The sequence below is a fragment of the Tinamus guttatus genome, unplaced genomic scaffold (assembly GCF_059628265.1).
Source record: "Tinamus guttatus ecotype Peru unplaced genomic scaffold, ASM5962826v1 Tinamus_guttatus_pri_ptg000115l, whole genome shotgun sequence".
Classification (NCBI taxonomy): Eukaryota; Metazoa; Chordata; class Aves; order Tinamiformes; family Tinamidae; genus Tinamus; species Tinamus guttatus.
This window is the reverse complement of record NW_028288649.1, coordinates 3163879-3175117: the sequence shown is the minus strand read 5'-3', so window position 1 is coordinate 3175117 and position 11239 is coordinate 3163879. Positions and strand designations below refer to the sequence as shown.

Genomic DNA, 11239 nt, shown 5'->3' with positions numbered 1-11239 from the left:
GTTGCCATTTGGAAGATGTTAGCAACTGAACATTGATATGGCAGGCATGAAATTAAGCATTAGCTTATAGCTAAAAGAAATAAATTTTACATTTAATTGAATTTACATATTAGATAAATCCTTGGCTAGAATGGCCCAAGATGAAGGTCTGTCACCTCTGCCAGCAGAGAAGTGATATTCATGTATCTCATATTCATCCTCAACCTCGTATTAATGGAAACACCCTTTATTCATGCAGCGGGAGAAGAATAAAATGAAGAGAGCTAAATGCTTCCAAATAGCTCCCCTATGTTACGGAATGAACACTGTCTTACAGAATGAACTTCCAAAACCCATCAGGATTTTAGGTTTGTCATTAATGCTGAAAACTGAACAGGTTCATTGATCCTCAAAACTTCCTCCAAGTATTTATCTTACATTGTTTGCGTAACAGTAAATGGCTCTTGTGACATGACACTCCTTAGGCTCTTCAATATCATATTCCTCGTGAATAAATCTTGCTAGAATTTATTCACTGGATAAAATTCATGTCAAACCCCAGAACCTTACTACTCTGGGCCTCATTCAAATTTTGAAGCGATGCTACTATGGCATTTACCTTTTCTGGACAATTCATAAATCACTTAGTTTAAAAACAGAAAATGCTGTAATCCAAGGGAACAATTAACTACAATAATGCTACAATTAACTAAAATACAATAACTACAAAAATCCGTTTTTTTAGTAGTGATTACCATACATATCTTCAATAATAAGTTCATATAGTCCTTAAGGCAAAGAAGGTGATGCAAAGTTTACTACCTGACATTTCAATGTGTTTCTTACAGTCCAGTTGAGATGTCATGCTCTGCAGTGGATGGTGTGAATGTGGAACTAGCTCTTTCTAATTTTTCACGATAAAGAGCAGGACACTTTTTGCAGAGGTGAGCCGCAACATGCTTTCGGAAAAAGACATAAAGATATTTCCTAAATTTCTCTCCAACAAATGCATAGATCACTGGGTTGATACAACAGTGTATCATTGAAATTGTTTCTGTCACTTGGATTGCTTTCCCCAGTTGACCACTGGCAGCACAATTATTGAGGGATAATGAAGTTTGAAAGGTATACAAAAAAGAGACAATATTAAATGGTGTCCAGAAGACAAAGTAGAAAACCATGATCACAAAAATAAGTCTGACTGCTTTGGCCTTTTTCTCATTCCTGCATCTCAGTAATGTTTTTAGAATTTGAGAGTAACTGAAAATCATAATGATCATGGGGAGAATAAGCCCCAGGATGTTCATCATTAAAGTATGGCAGTACTTCCAATTTATGGCATTAGCTGTGGGATAATGAGGGCTGCAAGTAAAACGTGAATTTTCTTTTTGAGTTTTGTGAAAAAAGACGCCAGGGAGGGAGACTAAAAGAGCAATAACCCAAGTGACAGTGCTGGCGAGGATGCCATAGGTGACTGTTCTGGCTTTCAGAGCAAACACTGCATGCACTATGGCCAGGTACCTGTCTATGGTCAGGAGGATTATGAAAAAGATGCCGCTGTAGAAGCCGAGGAGGTAGGCGCCTGAGAGAATCTTGCAGAGCGCGTCGCCAAAAATCCACTCCTGGGCAGCGTAGTAAGCCCAAAACGGGAGGGAAAATATAAAGAGCAGATCAGAAATGGCCAAATTGAGCAGGTAGATGTCAGTCATACTCTTCAGTCGCTTGTATTTCACCAGAATAAGGACAACAAGCATGTTGCCCAGGAGGCCGAATATCACCACCAAGGAGTAAAGTGGTGGCAAAAATTTTGCTGCAAAGTTCTTTTCTTCAGTGTTCAGGCATGGGATGGCATCATCATAGTCAAACTCAGTTGTCAGTAGTAAGTTCTCTGCGTCAGCGGTGTAGTTTTCCACCATGTGTTCATCTACTAAGGAAGAAAAGGATGTTAAATGGCAGGGCACACCATAGCTTTGGTTTGCAGGGAGTGAAAGGCATTGCTGCCCTCTGAATTATTTCTGGCCCTTTAACACATGAGCTGTGCTGATGCTAGCGTGGAGAGGAAAACAAAGTGGCAGAGCCCACGCACACACAAATCTCTCTAGCTATGAAGGCAAGTTGCTGCATGTTGGAAGTGTGCTATGTGCCATTTCCACATGTGCTCTGCATGGCCTGTCCTCCTGCTGAGGAGAGCAGGTCGGCTGGCAGCAGAGGAATGCTGACTGTAGCGTGAGCAGTGGTGAGCTGGGGACCGTTATGCTCAGCAGTGGCTTCAGAAGGCCAGAGAGAGACGGGAAGGGGCAAGCACGGCAGTTGGCATGCAGCGTGCAGCTGAGTTTCTCCTCAGTAGCCTGGCCATGTTGCTGTTGTGCAGCCCACACTGCAACCCTCACCCAAGGAAGGCCAAGGCCTCGCAGAGGCACCCTGGCACTGGTCAAACCTAGCTGGCTGCTGGGTCGTTCGTGCCTTACTGAGAGCCTTAATGTCAGTGGGAATGTCAGTGGGAAGTGGCTGAATGGCAGAGTTCAGAGGCTGGGATAAATGGGGCCGAGCCTAGTTGGAGGTCTCTGGCCAGTGGTGTCCCTCAGGGGTCAGTACTGGGCCTGGTGCTGTTCAACTTGTTCATCAGTGACTTGGAATGAGGGGACAGAGCGCACCCCGAGCACATTTGTGGGCGATACCAAACTGGGTGGAGTGGCTGACTCTCCTGAGGGTTGCTCTGTCATTCAGAGGGACCTGGACAGGTTGGAGAGTTGGGCAGAGAGGAACCCTATGAGGTTCAACAAGAACAAGTGCAGGGTCCTGCATCTGGGCAGGAATAACCCCAGGCACCAGTACAGATTAGGGGTTGATTAGGGGTTGACCTGCTGGAAAGCAGCTCCGCAGAAAGGCATTTGGAAGTCCTGGTTGACAACAAGTTAACCATGAGGCAGTGATGCACCCTCATGGCTAAGAAGGCCAATGGGATCCTGGCCTGCATCAGGAGGAGCATTACCAGCAGGTCGAGGGAGGGGATCCTGCCCCTCTACTCAGCTCTGGTGAGGCCGCACCTGGAGTATTGGGTGCAGGTCTGGGCTCCCCAGCACAAGAGGGATGTGGAGCTTCTAGAAAGGGTCCAGCATAGAGCAACGAAGATGATTAAGGGACTGTAGTATCTATCTTATGAGGAAAGGCTGAGAGAGATGGGCCTGTTCAGCCTGGAGAAGACTGAGATGGGATCTTATCAATATGTATAAACACCTGAGGGGAGAATGTAAAGAAGATGGGGCCAAACTCCTCTTGGTGGTGGCCTGTGACAGGACAAGGGGTAATGGATACAAATTAAAACCCAGGAAGTTTCATCTCCATATGAGGAAGAATTTCTTTACTGTTAGGGTGACAGAGCACTGGAACAGGCTGCCCAAAAAGATCATGGAGTCTCCTTTAGAGTTATTCAAAACCCACTGGCTGTGATCCTTTGCTCTACGTGTCCCTGCTTGAGCAGGGGGGTTGGACTGGATGATCTCTAGAGGTCCCTTCCAACCTCAGCCATTCTGTGATTCTGTGAATGAGATTGCTGGTGGTGTAGAAATGATTGTGCCGCAGCAGCACCAAGGATACTTACCAAGTGAGTCTGCCATCATGGCACTGCAGGGCAGGTGAGCAGGGAGGGCAGATCTGAGATAAAAAGGCAAATGTTGTGTATCTCTGGAATGAAAACAGGTTGTAGTTCTCTGCAGAAAATACTGGACACGTTCAACTGGTAACCTGCATGGAAATTCACAATTAAAAGAAAGATAGACAAACAGCTTCTAAAATGGCATAAAAGATTTCTATTTCTAGAAATCTTTTGTGAAAGAAAAGGAAAAGAGGGTAGTACGTTTTTGGTACACTCAATTTTTTAATTTGAACATACCGTTTGGATTGACTAGAACCTACTCTTGGGTCATATTATTCACTTATTTCCAAATTCTATTATATCTGAAAATGCAGAGTATGCAGAGTATGTAAAATGAATTTTTCTGACATGAAAGAATCACAGCACAGAATGTAAGTAGTGTTTTACTAACTTTTGCAACTTCTGTTGTAGTGGGAGCAGGCAAAGGCTTGAGAGTTCAATGTAAACCAACATCCCACCCCAGCCAACCCAGTCCCAGCCCAACCACCTGGCAGGATTTTCAGATAGGATGCAGAAGCATAACTTGGTGTAATTTGGTCTCCAAAAGGTAAGGATTTTTTTTTCTAACTCACTCCTGGGAAAAATAAAAGAATTTCCATGGGCTCTGTGGGAGGCAGGGAACAGGATTTTCTGAAGATGGGTGTTAGAGGGAACAAACCTACTTATTAGTCATTTAATGGGAAAGTGAAATCAGTGCATTTGGTAGCCACTCAAATAGAGCAATTTGCTGATTTCTGTCTGCGAGAATTCTGCAGCTTTTTTCTGTATCAAAATCACTTCTTTTATCAGGTGTTTTGCTTTTGCAGTGGATTGATGACTGTTCTCTTGACTAAGGCTGCAGACTGCTTCCAGCTCAGAAGATTTCAGGCACTCCCCATGCCCCAAGTTGTTCTAGGAGCCCTGACAACTCATGTAATGCAGTACTCCTTGTGCTTTTCCTCTTTGCAGCCTCCTGAACACATTTTCAGTGGAAGTGTGTACCCTGCACCAGGCACTTATTTTTCCAGACCTCTTTTGTGGAAGTTGTTTCTGGCTGGCTAGGAGTTTAGAGGCCATATTCTCAAAACCACCATGTGAATCTTTCTCTACTTGAGTGCTGTAAGACTAAACATAGATGAAGAAACTCAGCCCGTAACTGAGGCAGCATACAGGCACGCACCCTGGCCTGTGTTTTGATAGAGGCCGCAGTTAGTAACCGCAGTGGTCTGCTCTGATCTACAGCCTGTAAAATTTCTGAAGCGTCTCAGTTTATGTTTGGTTACTCAGCTGTCTGAGGAAAGCACTACTTCCTCACGGTTAGTTGCAGAACACTCGGTCTTAATTTAATCTGGATCTTTATCTCAGTAGAGAGATACACACACACAAGTGTATATAGATATCAAACAAAAAAACAAGTTTTACTTATTGAACAATGTTATTTACAGTTTTCTCTCACCTGTGTGTATATATATATATATATATACACACACCTGAACATATATGTATTTTTATGCAAACACTTGTGTATGTATTTAAATGACAAGATAGCAAAAGTCTTTATTACTTAGGTTTAAACTGAGTCTGAGATTTACAGACAAAAACTCCAAAACTGTAGGAGTAGCAGAACCGGTACCTAGTTTCCTACTAATTCTGATTCTTTGCTGCCCAGGCCTTCTGTTTCTGCCAAAATTCAGCTCTTCCTCTGTACTAGTCACATTCATGTGTCCCAGAAACACTGTGTGTGCTGTGATTCTTTGGTTTACAACCTGTGACCTGATGGGAAATCGCTGAGCATTTGGTTGGGCTAGAAGTCCGATTTGCATCTTCACTGCAAGCACAAAATAGGAAAATATTTTCTAAAATGCTTTCCAAAACCTTCTTTATTTTATGCACATCAATACAGTCATGAAGAACTCCTTGAAACTGACCTCACTAACAAATTCCATAGGAAGCCAACGTTTGCATTTGATTTTTTAAACTTATCTTTAACCATTTTCCAATTGTCATTTTCATGCTGAGAGAAATATTTTCTGCTGAAGCTGACAGGGAATCTGGTTTGGCTCTAAAATACTCTAGGCAGAAACTTTCAGAAATTAGAATACTATTAAAGGAACCCGCAGATTTATCTATGATCTTTTCCTGTAAGTATATGCAACCTTTTTTGAGGTGATTCTGATTTGAGGGCTAATATTTACATGCTAATTTACCTCATATTTTTCTTCTCAAATTACAAACCAGTCTTTGCTGTCTTAGGGATCTTTGCTTGCATGGCTTGCTTTCTGGTTTTACACCTGAATGAGGTCACCAATGTCTCACTGTCCTACCCAAACACCCACAGTTACAGCATGTGCAGGGTAGTTTTGATCACTAGCAGAAATTCTGGACAGTTTCTACCATAGATGGCAACAAAGTCAAAACTAAGCTAGAAACTTAAGAGAAGGGGATTTTTCTTTTCTTTCACTTCTAATTTATTCTGTGTGTTTATCATGCAAAAAAGTCTAAATATATGACCAGTCCAACAGACAGATGCTCTCATTTTCTCACTGTGGGCTGCTTATGTTTGGAGTCCCCAAGGAGTTCAGTACAATTTTGCATGGTTTAGGTCTTCAGTCCTATTTGTGCATTGGGCCTTGCAAAATACCTGCACCCTGTGAAGTGGACAGTAGTAAAAGCAGATAAATAAATTGCTCTAAGACTGCCAGCATTGCCCATGGTTATAAGAGCCCATGACATGGCCTTATTTTGACATGTACCATCTCTCAGCTATCATCTATCTAGCCACATACTCAACATTCCCCTTATGATGACAATCTGGATAGCTGCTATCAGTCTTCATGGCTCGTATTCATCGGTACATGAATCTACAGGGCCAAAACAGAATCCCTCCCACAAAACAATGAGTTAAATTAGAAATGTTGGCCAAATCTTTTGCTCTTTAGACTCATTCTGGTTGTAGGTTGTAGACTCATTCTCTGTTATGCCACAAGGAAACTCATTTTTAAAACCTATTTGCAACAGAGTGAAATTGGAGAGATGAGAAAGAATTCTTGCAGGGAAAATACGGGGTTACTGCTTTGAGGGCAGAAAATCTGTATTTCTTAACAATCTTAATGCTTCAAGCCGAAAGGGATATACTTGGATTTCATTGAGAGTTATAACAAAGCTGCACATACTGCAACTTCAGAGATTCTTGTGTTGAAGATGTGGCATAAAATCGTGACTCCTTAGTTTCTGCATTTGGACATTTGGGTTTCTTTGAAAGAAGCCTTGTTAGCTTTTGTGTATTGGTTAGTACCTATAGGGTATCATTTTTTTTTCCCATAGGCTAGTCTAGGTTTGGCTAAGAGATGTTTACATATTTTTGTAAATCTCAGGGACTGGTGCTACACTGACGCATTAAGGGATGGTAGTCATCCATCGATTTGAGCAACTCATTGCTCAATGAACCTGCTGAGCGATGAAGGGGTTCTTGAGAAGTTTCCTCACAGAAATCAGAACATTCAATTATTACAAGACTGAAGGGCATTCACACAGCGGTCACTTATCTCAAAACTGAATGACCTCCAGAATTTCCTTTTCCTTTCTCTTTTGAAATGTATAAACAAGAAACAGAACAGAATCGTAAAACGGTTGAGATTGGAAAGGATCTCTAGAGATCATTTAGTCCGGCCCCCCTGGTAACACAAAGTAACACAAAGTTAACCCCCATCTTTGCTCTCTTCATTTTCACAGATGGCAATATTTGTGACAATGATGAAGAAATGACTTAATGACTTGTAATCCGTTTGAAAGTATGTGTCAGTGGAATCTAGGGCACTTTATGAAGAGTGCAGAATGCAGCCCAGAGTATAACTGAAACCTAAATGAAGAAAAATAATACCCTGATAGTAGATGTTGCAAGGGAGATGTTTCCAACCTGGTCCTTTGCCTTTGCTTTTCCAGAAGGAGTCTCTGAACAGGCAAAACTATAGAGGAGACTATGCACGGACCAAAGTCAGCTTGGAGAACAAATATTTGCACACGCTTCTCTAGAGTTACTGAAACAGCTGAAGGAAAAAATAGAAATAAAAACTAAATGCTGTATTTAAGACCTTGAGGGGATATTTTCTTTCAGACACATCTTTTCATGTGGTATAAACAAAGCCTTTCCTAGATATGCTTAAGGAAAGATGCTTCCTTCTTTCATAACTGCTGAGCTTTAGAAACATCTTCAGAATTGCTTTCCTCCCACCTAATTCATTTTTACACTGTTACAGAACTTTCAGGGAAAAAATATGTTTTGGGCTCAAAAGGTAAAAACAGACTTAATTCTCTTTACATTCTTTGGATCTTGCTGATTCTGTTCCTATACAAAGCACAAAACAGTTCTGCAAAAATTCTGAGCTTTTCTGGACTTAGTAGAGTCAACCTGTTTCATCATGAGATGAAAGAAGTAATATGTATTCCTATCTAAAAAAATGTAGTGTGAAGTATCAGCATAAGCACTCAAAATAAGTGCTCTGAGAAAGAGAAACTGAGATGGAAAGGAACTAAATTTCTCTTCTCTTATGTAGATTAAGTCCTGTGCTAGCATAGCTGTTCTTTCTTTTTTTCTTTTTTCTTTCAAGGAACTGCTTCAAATAAAATGTTGAACTCAGAATAATTCAAACAATAGTTGCATTCACAACTGTTCCAGGGAGGAACCGGTGTACAATAAAAAAGGAAAATGGTCTGGAGTAGAGATTCCCAACATACGACATAGGGCCATGGCCATCCTGCCCTTCTGTTATTGCTGTGTCTCCACAGAGAAATTTGAACCCACTGCTTTGGTTTTGTTAATTTTTTCATTACACTGGAATTTTCCAATGAAATCCAATTGTTATTGCTGCGTGTTTGATATACTGCAAAATAAAATGTATATTCTTAGATTACTACAGCTTTTTTTGGTAATTCTGAAGTGGCAAGTTATCCAAGCAGGAGAGGTCACTTTTCCTTCTGTGCAAGAATGGAAAAGTTTCAGCATAGCATTGATGGATTTTATTCATGTAAAACCCTCACTAACATGAAATTACAAGCCAGATCATGAATGGACGTAAAACTGTTATTTCTAGTTTAGATATGGACTTCAGGCTTTCTAGTGTGATGGCCCTGAGGCTAAAATAATAATAAAAAAGAGGAACCAATCCCAAAAAACTCTTCACACGAAGAATCAGCACTTTTAAGATTAAATGTTTGAATAATACAAAGAAACTTGAGCAGGTTGTGATAGGTTAGTGAAAGAGGACTTCTGCCATCTTCATCTGAAAGAGCTAGATATGACTTTGCTGCAGATATTTGCTGCAGTTAGATTGTGAAAAATATTACATCTAATCAGTTTATATCCTTAGAGTCATTGACTTAGAATAGTTTTAAAACAATGTCCAAGAACTTTCTAGTACAAAAACGACAACAATTTTATACAATATTTATCCAGTTTAATTCTTATCTGTAGCACTTACCTTATCCTGGGTTCTAAGCTGTCTACCGAATACAGTCATTCTTGAAAAGTGTCTATGCTTAAATGGTAGCTCTCCTACCACTGTAATTAAGCATGCATACTTCCCTATTTAATTAATCTCTATCCATATATAAGCATTTATATGTAAAAGAAAGGAAAGAAAAATGATTTACTCACTGGTTTATCAAGCTTGTTTTTTTCCGACTGTGTCGTCTTCTTTGTGACTGAACATATAGTTAAACCCAATCTTTGAAAATAGGAAATAGCACTTCCTGTGTGATCTATTGCAAAACTATTAAACTATTACAAGAAGCAAGGGCATGGTTCTTCTTTTCCAGAAATGCTCAGTTTTCACAATGAGTTCAAAAGTGAGGGATGAAGGCATCACTCCTTCTGCTCCAGCAGTATCAAAACCAGTGCATTTCTCTTCAGGGTTGAGACCATTAGGTTCTCTTCAATAAAACAGTATCCTTGGGTCTGTCACTATTTGTAACTGCTCTGGATATTTCCATAGCTCAATAGAAAGTAACACAAAATATTTGACAAACAGAATTTGTACTTTTAAAATTAAATTCAGATCTTCAAAATGACTGTGAAAATAACCCAGGCACAGGATTTTTCATATTCATAGTTTCTGGTTGACTTTGACACAATCCGAGCCTATCCTGGCTCTTTGTTTCATCCGTACTAGTAAAAAACAGAAGATGGAAGCAAAATTAGAAAATGTTTATACCTTGCAAAACAATGGCATGGAAGATAGAATCACACTTGCCTCTGATGTTGTGAAGAGAGACAAATCAAAGCCCCAGAAGAAGCCCAGCTGTATTAACACAGAGATGTTTCAGAGATAATTGGGTATGGTAGAGCACCGTGCTGATATAGCTGCTGTCTTTACAGTTAGGAGACCAGCTCATGCAGTCCCACCACAACTCTACCGCATGCTGTAAGCCCTTCCTTGAACATAGACATGAGTTTTGCAAAGCCAAACTGGTCTTGCAGTTCTAGGAAGTTGTTGTATGAGGTGGACTGGAACCACAGTTCATTTTCTTCTTGATGTGGTGATGCTGCAGGGTTGAAAGCAATAGAAAGAAAGAGATGAAAGGTGGGAAGAATAGTTGAGTGCACAGACTGGTATCACACTTTTGTGTCCTTTTTAAACAGTTGCCTCACCAATGCCTTTGGCACTCCAGCTTCAGCAACCTCCAGCTGCTGCGGAGGTAATTGCTACTTAAACCTATTACCAGTATAAACCAAAACTGGCAAATAATTTTACCATTTATCTGCTCCCTGAGGAGTCTTTAAAACTTTATAGTAAGTAATAGCAAGGCTATATTTTTTATTTTTTCCTCTTTTTTTTTATCTGCAACTATTAGCAACTTCCTGTAAGGCTGGCTAGTGATTCACAGCAGTATTTCTGTCATACCTGTGATGCTGGCTTTTGCTACAGTTAAGCTGGGTTTTGTCATTTCCTGGAAAAAAAAATCTATGTAGAGTTTCAATAAAACCAATAATATGCAACCTGACCGCGTGTCTTTCAGAGAGTAAAAAAAGAGACTTGCAGGGCGCTGAGCCATAGCAGAAGAGGCAATTAAAGCAACAAATTAGAAAAAGGAGTCTCTGAGATGACTGAAAGAAAACCTTTACTGATGCTCTGGAAGAAACTGGCTGGATTTTGCAGCAATACAGACTGCAGACCACTGGAAGGCTTCAGTGTGGGAGATGAAGCCTGAGAAGAAAAAGCCTTCCCTCCGAGGACATGTGGGTGGCAGGGAGCCACAAACCCAATGTTCTTTTTCTTATTCTGAATTGCTGTCTGAATTTGACTATTTTTTTTCACCGTGGGGACATCTTTCATTACTGAATGCACAAGCTGCTAGTGTGGTAGAGACAGAGAGATTTTTGTACATTCATGTTTGCTTTGGAGCCCATTGCCTGGGGATATGGTCAGTGTAATCGTCAGGTGGTATCTCAGAGTGCCTAAGCCTCTTCTCTCCCTGTGCTGCAACCCCCAGGTTTCCTTCTGTGTTTTTGGAGACTTTCTGGGGTTGCCAATCTCCTTAGTGCTTTATCTACCTGTTTGCCTAAGTAAAAAGCACTTACAGCTGAAACTGGCAGTGCAAACATGCAAGTGACATTAGAATTCAGTCTCA

The 11239-nt window shown here is 40.7% G+C and overlaps 1 protein-coding gene across 1 annotated transcript; it reads right to left on the bottom strand.

Annotated features, from left to right (window-relative positions):
* Window positions 1-818: 818 nt before the first annotated feature.
* Window positions 819-3685, bottom strand: LOC104573337 (C-C chemokine receptor type 5). The gene is made up of 2 exons (XM_010220523.2): window positions 3581-3685; window positions 819-1903 (listed from the first exon to the last, which is right to left on the bottom strand). Exons 1-2 carry the CDS (start codon window positions 3597-3599, stop codon window positions 822-824), a joined length of 1101 nt encoding a protein of 366 aa, XP_010218825.2. The 5' UTR covers window positions 3600-3685; the 3' UTR covers window positions 819-821.
* Window positions 3686-11239: the final 7554 nt, after the last annotated feature.